The sequence below is a fragment of the Durio zibethinus genome, chromosome 8, assembly GCF_047325235.1.
Source record: "Durio zibethinus cultivar Kanyao isolate XHJ-2024 chromosome 8, ASM4732523v1, whole genome shotgun sequence".
Lineage (NCBI taxonomy): Eukaryota > Viridiplantae > Streptophyta > Magnoliopsida > Malvales > Malvaceae > Durio > Durio zibethinus.
In genome coordinates this window covers 24108580-24124088 of record NC_143169.1, presented here as the reverse complement: position 1 = coordinate 24124088, position 15509 = coordinate 24108580, and the positions used below count along the sequence as shown (strand labels likewise).

Sequence of the window (15509 nt, the reverse complement as noted above, 5' to 3'; positions counted from 1 at the left end):
CCATGAACTTGGCTAGCAAACAGATAGAGAGGGATAAGCTAGTTAGGACATCCACTTCAGCAACTGAGACTCCCTAATTTACGTGGGTTATTCCAAGCGATGACACGTACACGTACAATGGGCCATTAATTTTTATATTTTAATTTAATATTCATGTATTGGATAAGCACAAATCCTTCAATCATTTTCTTACCAACTGATGTAATACTGGAATCGCTTTAATAGCGCGTTTGCACCACTTACTGTTTGATTTTACCCCTCATTATTTTGCAAGATAAATACGATATAGTGCTTGTATTTTCTTAAATTAACTATTTTGAAAATTTTATTAAAGTTGTACCAACTATTTTATTTCATTTTGTATAATATTAAAAACATAAATATAAATAAAAATAATAAATTTGATGATTCGTAAATTTATATTATATAAAATATTAAAATTTATATATTTATATTATATTTTATATAAATATTATATATTATAATTAATATTAATATTAATATAAAAATATAAAATATATATTTTTAATTTTATTATTATTATTAAAATTTTAAATAATGTAATATATATTTTTTTATATTCCATTCGTATTTTATCATTTGTCGAATTTTATATTATCAAATAAAAAAAAAAATGTTGAGACACACGCGGCCACAGGCCCCCAGAGGGTTTTCGTTCGCCCTTTTTAAAGCTTTGTTTGAAGGTGTAACTCTTCTTTTCCCACTTGCCGCTGCCTTTTCAATTTCGCCGAGCGAAGCGAAAGACGCCTAGGGAAGAAGACAATAAACGACATCGGTCCTTCTCAGATCTGACAGAGAGCGAAGTCGCAGAGAGGATGAGCGGGAAAGGAGGAGGTGCGAATAATGGGATAGGGAAGGTTAATAGTGGAATTTCAGGGATTCCGACCGGGTCTCGGAAGATTGTCCAGAGCTTGAAGGAGATTGTGAACTGCCCTGAGCCCGAGATCTATGCTATGCTTAAAGAGTGTAACATGGACCCTAACGAGACTGTCAATCGCCTCCTTTCTCAAGGTTTCCCGGCCTGTCTTTCTATTTTATTTCTGAACACTCCTCTTTTCCCCACTTTAAAGGGTTTATTTGCTGGGTTTTTGGTTAAGAACAAGGCGTTTTAATGCAAAAGGGTAACTGTTGGGTTTCGGGGTTTTGGTTATTTTAGTAAGGTAAAGATAAAATTTTTATTATCGGATAGGTTTCTGTTTTAATTTAACAATTTCCGACAAATATTTCTTTACTCGAAGTGCTATAGTTTTAGTATATCAGCAATAACATTGTTGTAGTAAAATTTAACCATTTGCTGCATAAGTCGGTATAAGTTTGTGTATGTTCCATGCTCTGATTGTTTTCTACGTTAAACTCAAAAGGAGAAGCGAAAAGACTTGTGTTTTTGGTGAAGATGATGCCTTTGGTACTGAAAATATATTTTGCTTAATTTCATAACATTAGGGCAGCTGAAGTTTCGGCACTTGAATTGGTACTATGTTTCGTTTCTAAAAAGATGTTTGTGAAATTTGTAGATCCTTTTCATGAGGTGAGGAGCAAACGAGACAAGAAAAAAGAGGTGCGTGCTAGTGGAAATTAGGCCAAATGGTTGCCATTTTGTGAATGTTGGGTTTGCATATTGATAACCATAGCTCTTTCTTTTCCTCTTATTGTTACATCATTTAAGTAATAAAGGGCATAACTGAGGTCGTATTGGTCATAAATCGTGTCAGATTGTCAGTTACTTTGAGCATTACAAATGAGTGTTTAGTCCAATTCATTTTTCACTGATGATGAGCTTTCTGTTTGATAGCTTATTAAAATATTTTCTAATCATTTGTGATGGTATTTTTCTTTTTGTTATCTCTTTTGACTTGTTTCTTTCTTTTTGTTCCAGAGCAAGGATACAGTTGATTCCAGGTCTCGTGGTGCCAATAACTTTGGGAGTCGTGGTGGTCGGAGTGGCTCAGACCGATATATTGGGCGTGGTGGCTCATCCCATTACAGTTCTAATGGTATAACTATAAACATGCTTTAATTTAACTTTGGAAAAGAGTCAGCTTTTACTCAGTTAAAAAAATGCTTTGGAACTCTTTTAGATGATTTCTCATCCATTGAGTACTCATTTTCTGGTTAGAGTCCGGCACTTCACATGGTAAACCTGCACAAAAGAGAGAAAATGGAACTCATGCTTATGCAGGCTCTTCCTCTACTGTATCTGGTATGCAAGGAAATAACACAAACTGGCAACCTCCATCCCACGGGTAATTCCTGTTAGAATCTCAAAAGTGATAGTTCCTCTCTGTCTAGTCCAGTTAAGGAGCTGAAAAGCGGCTATTAATTTTGAGCTATAATGACCAGAAGTGGGTCGTGTTGCTAGATTTGTTTTTGCATTTGCCTGCATGTGATTGGATTCTATTAGAATAATGATATCTGTTGATACCATATCATTCTTAATGAAATTAATTTACTTCCACCATTAATCCTCATTGATTTGTGCTTGAATTGACATTATCAAAGATTGGATAGTTTGGCAAGGAAGAATGGACCCTTATAGTTGCAAATGCTCAGCAAACCTTGGTAAATGGAGTTTGGACAAGAGGCATCCAAACATTTTTACAACTTCTTTCTTTTAATAAACATGTATTGTGTTTCATGGGAAAGAAGTTTTAGAACTATTTAGCTGGCTGAGTTTATTTCGTCATCTCTATCTTGGGATGGTATTTCTATTTGTTTGTTTCATAAACATTGTAATTGTGATATGTACACTATTAATGATATGAAAATACATTTCCCTCATGTGAATCTTGCTGGTTTTGCAGTGAAGTCACGGTCACAGAACATAAAATGTCCTCGGTAGGATTAGGTGATGGGATTTCTTCATCGTCACAGCCTTCTGGATACAATTCTGCTTGGTTGGGGGTTCCAGGTCAAGTATCAATGGCTGATATTGTGAAGATGGGCAGGCCACAAAACAAGGCTTCCGTCATACCAAGCCCATCTCATCAAAGAGCTAATAATCACCATCTTGTGATACCTCCTTTGGCAACATTAAATACCAATTCACATTCTCCACAGGATTATGCTTCCAAGGTGTCAGAAGTTACTTATGAGCCTGATGTCAACACAAACCAGCATGTTTCTCCAAGTGATGAATGGCCCCCCATTGAGAACCTACCTGCTGCCAGTGCAACCTCTGTCCTAGAGACATCTGCAGAATCTGGACAGTATGCGAATGCTTCTAACTTGCCTTTGGATAGAACTAATCAACACATAAAATCACAGTTAGAGGAAGCTCAGGCAGTGGATGATGGTCCTGTTGAAACTCTCAATGGTAACCATGTTAGGTCTCCTTCTATTTCAAGTAGAAATATACAAGAGGATGACTCTGGAGGTTCATCTCTTTATGATAATAACTTATATAAGGATATGAATTCCTATCCACCTCAAGGGCATGTTTTTGAGTGCGATGAAGGTTAGTGTAGTGCTTAAATCACTCAATTTTTTGCAATTAATGATGAAGGTTAGTGCAATGCTTTAAATGAATGTATCACTCATGAAGAAGGGTGCATTAATGATTAAGGCATACACAGATTGCAATTTTGCAATTTTCTTTGACAACCCATTTCTGATTGTCTTGCAATGTGGATGTTTATGTTTTAGGGCTGTTGAATAATCTATGTTGCGTCCCCCTCCCCCCCCAACACACACACACACGCACACCCCCAAAAAAAGAAAATATCATATGTTCCTAGCTTCTAATGATTCTACATTTCCACCTCTCTTTCTACTGATGGGCTTGTGAGCATGAGCACAATATAAATTTGGAAGGGAGGAAAACAATTTGGAGGGGGGGGTTTGGCTATGGGAGGCTTATGGAATGCTTGCACCTTCCTTGGCGAGGTTTTTTCTTTTTTTTAAAAAAAAAAATTATGGCTGCACCTTTTATGCTGTAATTCGCTAAACAACATGGACTTAGTTTTTCCCATCTCTACAATATAGTTCTTACCTTGATATGGAGTTAGTTTTTAATCATTTAATGTATCCTTTACTCATTGGATCTGCTAGGAAGTTTCTTGTGGACTTAAACGCTTTTTCTGTCTTGTTTACTTTTTTCAGCTGATGATGGCTCTTCATCAGTTGCTGTGAATTTGCAGCAACTTAATTTACATAATGATGATCAGGAGCCAGAACCTGAAGAGGATAATCCTTCTGTAATAATTCCCAATCACCTGCAAGTCCACACCCTGGACTGTTCACATTTGCGTTTTGGAAGTTTTGGACCTGGCATTGGTTCTGCCTTTTCTGGGTCATTTGCATCAAGGCCCTTGAAGAATAATTTGGACGAGGCTCCTGAAGCAGCAGATGCCTCATCTATTGGGCACTCAGACAATAGGTATTCTCTTAAAATTTTAATTTGCCTTGCTTTACTTATCTTTTCCTTACAATTGTGGTAAAACTTTTTGTTTGCAGAAATACAGAGTATTATGGGGACGAACATCTCATAAATAACTCAGAGGGAAATATAATAAATAGAAGTAATGTCAGCTCTGGGAATTATGAGGCTCCTGAAGATTCTCGACCAGAAGTTTTGAAACAGGATGCTTCTGAAGTTGCACAAGAGAACCAATATACATTTCCTTCATCTGCGTCTGGTTATAGCTATGAAAATTCTCAACAGTTAAATCCTTCATTCACTCATCCGCAGACAAACTCTCAAATGCAAAATCTCACTCCTTTCTCAAGTGTAATGGTAATGTGGCTCAAATATACTATTTTATTTTGAATGCATAAACTTTATTTTTCCAAACTAATGATTCAATGATTTGTTTTAGAGTTGGATTAGAAAATTTCTTTTATATAGAAATGTCTGGTCGATAGTTGCATCTTGTTGATCTAGGTTTCATTTTCAAGAAAAACCCTATTTTACTGCATGAAATTATTGATTGACATACTATTTTCTTTGAAATACAGTGTTAGTTTTCTTGAATGTCTCTTCTCACTATAATGGTTTTCATTACAGCAAGCATATACAAATTCATTACCAAGCACTTTGCTGACATCAACTGTTCAGACTGCAAGGGAGCCTGATCTTCCATACTCACCCTTCCCTATGACTCAGTCAATGCCAACAAAATACAGCCACGCAGCCTCTTCCATTAGTGTTCCAACCATTTCCATGCCAGAGGTGCCCTTTGCTCTATCTTATCAATTTCTTTATATTTGTTACACTTTTTGCATTTATAATTGAATGATGATCATTTTTTATTCAAGTAACCAAAAAGGAAAATAATTAATATTCCTTTTCACTGTTTCCTCTAAAAGAACTGCTATAGAATGGCCTCTGCACGGTGCATGAGTGTATAATGATGAGTTAAATTGAGGGGAAAAAAGAGGGAGGAAAGTTGGGAGAAGTTAATGTTCACATTTGATTTTGGTTTGCTTAAAGAGAGGGAAATAATAGACAGCTAGGAGTTGGGGATGAAGATATAAATATAAAATAAATGTCCTATACACACAATATAAAGTTAACTTTTTGTTATTTTATTCGGCATTTTGGTGAATTGGTGCCTGAGTTGATCTCTCCAACTTCTTTGAGAGAAAATCAATATTGGGAAACCTACTCTTTCCAAATGACTCACTCTGTTTCTGGGAATAACTTGGGCTGAATAACTTATAGTAGTGTTATTTCAAGATTTTACTGACTAAGATGAAATTTCATATCCTCTAATATTGAGCTATATTTAGTATCATTTTGACTGAAACTTCACCTGGTTATAGTGTCATTCATATTCTCTGCCTTGCTTATATATTTGACTAGATAGAGTTTTGGTTGTAAAAGCACATGCTCTATGGTGACATGGAATCATCCTCAACCTCTAGTTTCTTATGCATTGTCCTTCCCAAAATTTGGACAAAGACCTTTGACTATTTCTTGGTCATCACTTTTGTTGTCCTTATTTATTCATCTAGTTCTACAATATGAACATTTACTATTGTCACATGTTTTTGTTATGTGTCAGTATCAGAAAAAGGAGCAAAAACACCCAACAACCAAAACAAAAAGAAAGTTGGGGTGGGGGTGGTGAAAGGGGAAAAGAAAAGGCTGAAGGCAACTTTGGAAACCTAACTAAAAAAATTCTGTAAATGGTAAGATTTAATTGGTCCTTTCCTGATAACTTCTTGTACATTTGCAGGCTCTGAGAAATGCTAGCATTTCTGCACCACAGCCTACTCCACAGACCCTGCCTGGTGCCAGCATTGCCACTGGACCTGCTCTTCCGCATCATCTAGCCATGCACCCTTTTTCGCAACCTACGCTTCCATTGGGACATTTTCCCAACATGATGAGTTATCCTTTTTTACCTCAGAGTTACACGTATATTCCATCAGCTTTCCAGCAAGCATTTGCGGGTAATAGTAACTACCCTCAGTCCCTGGCAGCAGTGCTCCCCCAAAGCAAAAATAGCCTTTCTGTTAGTAGCTTGCCTCAAACTGCTGCAATCGCATCTGGCTATGGGTTTGGGAGTTCTACAAGCATTCCTGGAGGACTTCCTCTGAATCCACCTGCTGCACCTACAGGTACAACCATTGGCTACGATGATGTTCTGAGTTCTCCATACAAGGACAACAATCATTTGATGTCTCTTCAACAGGTAATTGCTATATCAAGCATTGAGAGATCTCATTTGAATGAACAGCTTGCATTCATTACTAAATGATAGTGTATGAGTAATTGCATTCATTCTTATGCGATGGTACTTGAATTAATGATGAAAAGTCTGTCCTTTTCTTCCCTTTACTCCCAAGGGTCCATGATTTTATGTGCTTCAGTATTTATGAATTTATTTATTATTCTTTTCTGCTGCTTTGAATATGAAGCGGGCCATTTCTTTTCTTTCTTTTTGTGGCCAGAATGAGAATTCAGCCATGTGGATTCACGGCCCTGGCTCACGAACAATGTCTGCTGTTCCTGCAAGCACATATTACAGCTTCCAGGGGCAGCACCAGCAGGCTGCTGGATTTCGACAAGGGCAACAGCCCTCGCAGCATTTTGGGGCTCTTGGATACCCAAATTTCTACCATTCACAAACAGGAGTATCGCTGGACCATCAGCCGCAAAACCCTAGGGATGGACCCCTGAGTGGGTCTCAAGGTCAGCCGTCAAAGCAGACGCAACAGTTCTGGCAAAACAATTACTAATATTGTCACCTCATGGTTTTTCAGGGTCTTTTAGTGAGATTGAAAGTAGCCAATCAAAGGCATTCTTGGGATTGAATAATTACATACATCGTTGATGGGTCTGAAGAGACCTTGACTGGCTACTGTCCTGTACCACGAGGTTGTATTCCGGTTATTTCTTGCCTGGTTATGTTTAGGTACGCAGTGTGCTAATTTGGAATAGTGGACTTTGCCCTTCACTTCTCCATTCTTTTCCTGTTATCCCCCTCTTATAGTGAAAATTTGCCCTTTTAATTTGATCTCTCATTTTCGTGTCTAATGTCTCGTTGAGTTGAAATATACTCTTTAGCCAGAGCTATTGCCATCATTTACATTGACATTTTAGTCTGTTATTTCTACATTCCACAAATAGACCATTTTCTACCTATGAATTTGGATCGTTTCTAAGAGGGAAAAAAGAAGAAGTAAAGAAAGCCCAATGGATTCTTGCTTTTATATCTTTCCTCTCTTTAATAGGTGGGCATTGAAAGTTAGGGCAAATAACTTACTATTTGAAATCCATTATGAAAGATTGAAAGATTTAAGGTCAGAGTAATTACAGTGGGTCGAGCAGGGCCAGAAATAGGTTTTCCCTTCCGAATCTAAATCCTGAATTTGATCGTTTAAAAGCTGGAATTGCTCCATTGGAGTGATAACAAAACCAATGCCATATGAGAGTACTCAAAAAAGTTAGTCGCGTTGTTAAGGCAAGAAGTTTTCTTTTGATTTTTCTTTGTCAATCAAAGTCAATTAGAGTTCAATTTTTGTGAGAGTAAAATCTATGCGCACTGGTACTATTAAAAAAAAAAGGGCAACACCAATCTCTTAACCTCACGCATGCCCAAGGAATACACTTGCTAAAATATTTTCTCATGAGATAAGTTTTGCAGGATTCTCATCGGGATGTTTCTTTTCTTTTTTTAAATTCTCTTCAAGATAAAAATAGGCAGACAAGTAATTACTCGTATTTAAAGGCTGGAAGCCAGGATTCCTTATCCTTCCCAGAGAGAGGATAAGAGGGCTGCCTATGCGAGCGATGTCTGATTATAGAAGCATTTAATCTACCATTCTCTTTACTATAATCCTACAATTAATTAAACACAATAAAAAATTATAAATGGATTTATCACTTAAAAATATACTCTACATAAATTTTTTTTTTTTATAAATTTTACATAATATTAAATTATAATTGATTAATTACACGATAATAATTTTAAATAATATACTTCCATCTTATTATATATAAAGCAAAAAATGATTCATTTGCATGGTAAAACTAATTTAGTTTTATACCTTTTATATATTTTTATATGATTTATGTTTTGTTAATTTAATTTTTTTAATTTTATGTTTTATTCCAGTAAATAATGCATGCAAAATTTTAAGTAAATTGACAATACCTAACTATTTATTTGATAATAATAAAATTTGAATCATTACTGTATATTAAAAAAAAAAATACTATTCTCAATGAAAAAGATAGTATGATTGAAAATTTTGAAAATGAATAGATTTTTTAAGCTAACCATCAATTTGTAAAAATATATTCATATAGAGGGTGGCCTTACCCTAAAACTACTTGATGGGTCTTTATACAATCAATTAGCCCACTGTTCCGAATATTTTTTCTTTCAAGTTGCATTTGATATTATTTTATGATTCTTACATTGATGATAATGTAGTAGCGACAGTTGTTACAGTGTCTGATCAAAGCATATAATCCGACAGAGAATGTTTGATAGATTCTCTTAATTATTCTTCTTCATTGCAGTCCACAAGTGGAAAGTTTCTTAAAGTCGTCTTTAAATAATACTACATACTAATATTTTGTCTACCCAAAAGGGGAGGACGAAATTGCTTCACCCATCCCAAATTAGCCATTGCTTGCTATGCATTTATAGATTATATTCTCCAAGAATAATCGTGAAACTCAAGGATGCATAATTGGTGATGGCCTTTTCAAGAGGAATGAAATTTGTGTGTTACATGAATTTTGATATAGAAATTTAATTTAAATATAAAATTATAAAAAAAATTTATATTTAACAAATACGGAAGATAAAACCACTATAATGATGCTGTTTAGTGCTTTTGTACCAAATATGATTTAATAATTAGTTGACTGATTGGTTTAGGATAATATCTTCATTGATTTGTTCCATCCACTTTTCTCATAGTAAAATCTCGTAAACAGTGTAGCTGTGGTTTGCCGCATATCGGAAAGATCGTGTAGAGGGCTATACAGAGCCGCCTGATCATGTAGTTCTGAGGTCGAGACACAGGTACTTGAATTTTCTGCGTCATCTTCTGGCATGTCTAAAAGGGTAGTAAACTATTATGTTCTAGTTTTAACAGACGGATACATTGTACAGAATAAGATGCCATTTTAGGCATTTAAAATTCTTTTTTTTTTTTTGTCGGTTACAGATCAAGCAGCAATGTCATTTAACAACTATATTGTGTGGAGATGGTGTTAATATTAAGATCTCCATCTGATCTAGTTTTGATAAAAAAAAAAAAGAACATTGTTTTCATGCTTCTTAGATGATGTTTCAAAGCATGTAGACGAAGGTGAGCACTTACCCATGACGTGGGGTTGTACTTGCTGAGCTTCAGCTAGCCATGACTAAAAAGGCTCACGGGATAAGAACAAGCCAAGTAGAATAAGAGATGAGAGAAGTGACTGTAACCCAGTGCAAAGCAAATGCGTTTTGCCACTTATTTCTAGATCAAACCAGGCCGGTGATGATAACCAGTCAACCATCTCTATCTTCGATGGAATTTGAAGGGGGAAAAAAAAGAAGAATTAAGGAACGTTTCCAGCGAAGAACTGTCTTGGTTTAATGAAATATCTGAGTATGTCATGCCAACAATAAAATTTTCCCGTTGCAATGACAAGCTTTCATTGACCTGTAACTTGTCTGTTGCATTTTAAACTTTGAATCATGCAAGATATTACTTTTTGTGCCGATCAAACCCCAGATAAATACTAGAGACACTTTAAATGATCATACTACAAGCAAAGAAACATGTCCACTGAGAGATTCAGTGAAGCTAAATTAATTCAACCTCAAATTCACTAGTACAATATGAATGATCAAATCAAACCCGCCATAAACAATCTCATCAAGGCATAACAAAACAAGATCTAAGTTCTCTAGTGCCTCTTGAACAGGAAAACAAGGAGGTCAAAATTAGGCATGATGATATCACACACACAAGACTGAAAGGTTTATGGTGATTGTAGAAATTAACTATTTCTGTGGCCCTGCATCAAAACACTGTTTTATATGAAAAAAAAAAAAAAAACCCAAGGAGAAGTCCAACCGTATCAAAAAACTCCCGGCCACTTCCCCCCTCCCTCTCTCTCTCTCTCTCTCTGTCTTTATATTAAAATTGCATTACTTTAATTTATGTAAAATATGCTGTTTTGTACTTTTGTTTTGTCGTATACCAAATTTATGGTTTAGTTAGTTGAATGATTGGTGGAGAATAACATCACCACTTGAAAGATTTGGTTGGTTAATCTTATTGCCCAACATCGCCGTTTTTACGTTTGGTTATAGCGAATTATTCGTACCACCGCAATCATTTTATGCCATTTCCCAATGAAGAATAATTAGTAATCTGAAAATAATTAAAGCTTCCTTTATTGCTTGAAAACCCATGAAGGATTCTCAATCACCAATTCACGATAACAAAGCAAAATATGGTAAGATAATATGCTATAAAAATTATTACTTCAAACGATTTCACAAAGCAGAACGAAGATGATATATAAACGGACACTGGCCTTTCCCCTTGATATACTGATGAAGCTAGCCTGATCGAGCGTCAAGCCTCAGAAAATTCACTCGCTTTTTTAGTTTCAGCATTCAACTTACGATCGTCGAGGTAGTGCTGATAGGCATAGGAAACGAAGCCCCAAATAGCCAACACCATAGATATTCCCTTTATACCACTCATTTTCTCATGGAAAACGAAAATGGCAGCTATTGGAGTAATTGGCAATCCCAATGCACCTATGACATTTGAAAAGAGAGCAGACAACTCAAAGATTAATGCTACACTACCAAAAACGGAAACCTGCCAAGCAACAGCAGTCCAAAGCAGGTTCATGACATAGGAAATCTTCCCAGGTGCATATCCATCCATTTCGCTCTTTAAAAGTTTCCAATCTCCGGATGCGAAGAATCCTATCGATGTAGCAATGGATGCAACAAGGAATTGGTAAATTATAAGCTCCATGACAACTTTAAATGACTGCCGTTTTAGAACCCTCTGAAAGGTCAGCTGTTGGGAAGCAAGCGACAAGCCGTACGCTGCAGTTCCAAAAATGATGCATATGAACCCAGTTACATATTTTTCATTAGAGACTCCATGAGGTCTTTCAGAGCTATCATTTGCTACCAGGAGAACGGAGGAAATTGTTAGAAGAATAAGAGAATTGATGATGAACGGAGTGAACTTCTGTGAATTGAGGAAATAAGAGAAGAAAGCGTTAAAGGTCAATTGGGATGCTGATATCAGTACCACCATAGATACAGGGAGGTACTCAAAGCCAACTGAATACAAATACGAATTTCCAGCCGCAAGTAGTCCAAGGTATACATAGACGCAAATGAGCAAAAGGAGCGATGATAGTTTTGTTTTGACAGCAGCAGTACTGGTACTGTTGGGTGTGGTAACTAAATTACGTTGTGAAATGAAGTAATAAGGAAGGATAACAGGGAAACCAACAACTTGTACAAGTGATCCAACCCATTTGCTACTTCCACCTTTCTCAAAATAAAGTCTTGTAAGCAGTGAAGCAGATGTTTGGCCACAGACGACAAAGATTGCGTAGAGGGCTATCCGGAGCCACCTGATCATGTTGCTCTGAGGTCGAAAATCTCTTCTTTCGCTGACAGGTCCGGTACTTGAATTTGCTCCTTTAGTTTCTGGAATGTCTAAAATGGCAGTAAACTATTTAGTTCTACTTTTAACAGATAACATTAATTTGAACATAATAAGATGTCATTTTTGGTATGTAAAACTCTTATTTCTGGATGTTAGGTTGGTTGGAGATCGAAGAGAGTTTGGGTTTAACAATTCCTGGGGCAGATCAAGCAGCAATATCATCTAACAATATATTGGGTCGAGATGATGTTACTATTAAGATCTCCATCTGTAAGTATAACGAGCTGGTTTTGAATAGAACTCTTTGAGTAAACTTCTCAGATAATGTTTCAATGTATGTAGAAAGTGTTTATGCACTTACCCATGATGTGGAGTTGTAATTGTTGAGCTTCAACGATAACTAAAAGGAATGTCAGATATATCAGATCAAGCCAAGGAGAGAAAAGAGATGAGAGTAAGGGACTGTGATCCAACTCAAATCAAATGCGTGTTGCCACTTATTTATAGCTCAAAACCAGGCTGGTGATGGTACCTGGTTCTCATTGCATAACAAATAATACATGCAGTTTCTCTTATAACGGAAACTGTCGCTTTAAATCCCATTTCCTGTTAGTGGCCTTGTTTTGTGCTTTGAGAATAATTGGTTTCAGGAAAACGTAACTTTCTGGCCGTCCCATTTCCTTATGCATGGTTGCAAACACTTGACTGAGAATTTCAAAGCAAGTTTGAACAATCAATTCTTGCTTTATTTTATTCGTAGTCAGAATTCGCATGATTCAACTTTCATTTGTTTGGCCAAAAAAAAAAACTTTCATTTTTTTCTATTTATAAGGTTGAAAATGTAACTTTTTACTTCATTGAAAAATCCTCTAAATAGAAAATAAAAATGAAACCCAAGTTAAATTTTGTACAACCCTTTACAGGCTGAAGCCCAGAACAGATCATAAATCTTGAAAAGGATCTGTCTAATCTGCTGGCATCCAGCCCGTGAGAATATAAACTCCTAATGCAGCTACAATGATTTTGAAGGCATTTTCAAAGAAATTATCAAATCAAATACATGGAGAATAAAATTTTTTAATTCTGACACATATCGCACAAAAATATAGTATGTGATATTTTATTAATTTCGTTTGTAAAATTAAAAATTTTCATTGACAAAGTTTTAAATGATTTTTTTTAATCCACCATTGTTAATATTTGCAAGTGTTCAATGCCAAAACAATCAATTCAAGATGTTGCAATTTTGTCCTTATATATTTGGAGTTTGAACCTTTTTTTTTTTTCTATTAAACTATCATAAGCCGAAGTCATTTTAAATCTAGCATGTATCTCGTGCTCTATATCTATCTTCAATTTGCTTCAATTTAGTGAATATCTTGAAGCAAAATTTTGCATTAACTCAAAATTAATTTTATTTTAAAAATAAATTTGTATTATAAATGTTAAATTTTCACAAATGAAATTAAAGTACTATCATGTATTTTTTTTATTATCTTAATTTGTTAATTTTTTAAAATATATCCTAATAAGATATGTGTTAAATTTTTAACTGAGGAATGCATATACATCACCTTTCTTTATATTGTATGAAGAAATTGCATTATTTTAATTAATATAGAAAAATACTGTTTTGCACTTTTGTTTTGTTGTGTACGAAATATGATTTAATTAGTTGATTCATTGGTGTGGGATGAGATCTCCACTAATTTGTTCAAAGATTTTGTCGATACTTAACTACCTTTCCTAATTGTTTGTCACTCTTTTTACGTCCAGATGGTACTAGAAAACATATGAAAAGGAAAGCCAAAAGCCCCATGTAGCAAATTCATACCAGCCACGAAAATCACTTTTATTAAACCAATTCTCAATGGAGAATACTGAAACCATGAAGGCTTCTTCAATCATAATATCAAAGCAAAATATGATAAAGCCTTGATAAAGAAGAAGAAGATTATATGGACACTGGCCGGAGTGAGCGTCAAGGCTCAGAAACTTCGCTCGTTTTTTCAGTTTCAACATTCAACTTACGGTCGTCGAGGTAATGCTGATAGGTATAGGAAAGGAAGCCCCAAATAGCCAACACCATGGATATGCACTTTACGCTGCTCATTTTATCATGGAAAACGAAAATGGCAGCTACTGGAGTAATTGGCAATCCCAATGCACCTATGACATTTGAAAAGAGAGCAGAAAACTCAAAGATCAATGCCACACTTCCAAAAACGGAAATCTGGCAAGCAACAGCAGTCCAAAGCAGGGTCATGACATAGGAAATCTTCCCCGGTGTATATCTATCCATTTCTTTCTTTGAAAGTTTCCAATCTCCCGATGCGAAGAATCCTATAGATGTAACAATGGATGCAACAAGGAATTGGTAGATTATAAGATCCATGACAACTTTAAATGACTGCTGCTTTAGAACCTTCCGAAGGGTCAGCTGTTGGGAAGCAAGCGACAAGCCATATGTAGCAGTTCCAAGAATGGTGCATATGAACCCAAGTACATAGTTTCCATTAGAGACTCCAGGAGGCCTTTCAGAGCTATTATTTGCTACCAGGAGAACGGAGGAAATGGTGAGGAGAACCAGAGAATTGATGATGAAAGGGGTGAACTTCTGTGAATTGAGGAAATAAGAGAAGAAAGCGTTAAAGGCCAACTGGGATGCCGAAATCACTGCTACCGTAGATACGGGGAGGTACTCAAAGCCAACTGAATACAAATACGAATTTCCAGCCGCAAGTAGTCCAAGGTACACATAGACGCAAACGAGCAAAAGGAGTGATGATGGTTTTGTTTTGACAGCAGCAGTACTAATACTGTTCGGAATGGTAACTAATTTGCGTCGTGAAATGAAGTAACAGGGAAGGATAACAGGGAAACCCACAACTTGAACAAGTGTTCCAACCCATTTGCTACTTCCACCTTTCTCAAAGTAAAGTCTTGTAAGCAGTGCAGCTGCTGTTTGGCCACTGAGGACAAAGATTGTGTAGAGGGCTATCCGGAGCCACCTGATCATGTTGCTCTGATGAGGTCGAAAATCTCTTCTTTAGCTCACAGCTTCAGTCCTGGCTAAAAAGGAGTGCCAAAAAGATCAAGCCAAGGAGAGAAAATAGATGAGAGAAAAGAACTGTAACCCGAATGAAAGCAAATGCGTTTTGCCACTTATTTAGAGATCAATTCCAGGGTGGTGATGATGATAGTCACCTCAGTTGCTGGCTCGTTGGTCTCCTTGCATAATAAATAATGCATAAAATCTCGCTCTGACCTACTCTTACCGTTAGGAAACTGTCGCCTTCAACCTTTTTCCCTGTTTATGGCATGGCTTTTCACCTATTTTATGCTTTGAGAATACATGGTGGATTTCATGATTACTAATTAGGTCA

At 36.0% G+C, this 15509-nt stretch overlaps 2 protein-coding genes and 1 pseudogene across 5 annotated transcripts; 1 reads left to right on the top strand and 2 right to left on the bottom strand.

The window, feature by feature from the left end:
• The first annotated feature begins 727 nt into the window (after positions 1-727).
• Positions 728-7488, top strand: LOC111278106 (uncharacterized). Of its 3 annotated transcripts, XM_022864580.2 has the most exons (10): positions 728-1032; positions 1536-1579; positions 1898-2015; positions 2138-2264; positions 2823-3475; positions 4120-4396; positions 4474-4753; positions 5024-5188; positions 6198-6656; positions 6916-7488. In XM_022864580.2, exons 1-10 carry the CDS (start codon positions 837-839, stop codon positions 7201-7203), a joined length of 2607 nt encoding a protein of 868 aa, XP_022720315.2. In that variant the 5' UTR covers positions 728-836; the 3' UTR covers positions 7204-7488. The 3 variants fall into 3 exon arrangements, with proteins under 3 accessions (XP_022720315.2, XP_022720316.2, XP_089620983.1); XM_022864581.2 differs by lacking the exon at positions 1536-1579; XM_089764857.1 differs by lacking the exon at positions 2138-2264.
• Positions 7489-10847: 3359 nt separating this feature from the next.
• On the bottom strand, positions 10848-12667 carry LOC111278699 (putative purine permease 10). 2 transcript variants are annotated; one of them, XM_022865325.2, is made up of 2 exons: positions 12485-12667; positions 10848-12173 (listed from the first exon to the last, which is right to left on the bottom strand). In XM_022865325.2, the coding sequence occupies exons 1-2, from the start codon at positions 12486-12488 to the stop codon at positions 11059-11061; spliced, it is 1119 nt and encodes a 372-aa protein (XP_022721060.1). In that variant the 5' UTR covers positions 12489-12667; the 3' UTR covers positions 10848-11058. The 2 variants fall into 2 exon arrangements, with proteins under 2 accessions (XP_022721060.1, XP_089620984.1); XM_089764858.1 differs by having other exon boundaries at positions 10848-12164; positions 12485-12623.
• A 1295-nt stretch (positions 12668-13962) lies between these two features.
• On the bottom strand, positions 13963-15282 carry LOC111278459 (putative purine permease 10 pseudogene; annotated as a pseudogene).
• Between the last annotated feature and the right edge of the window lie 227 nt (positions 15283-15509).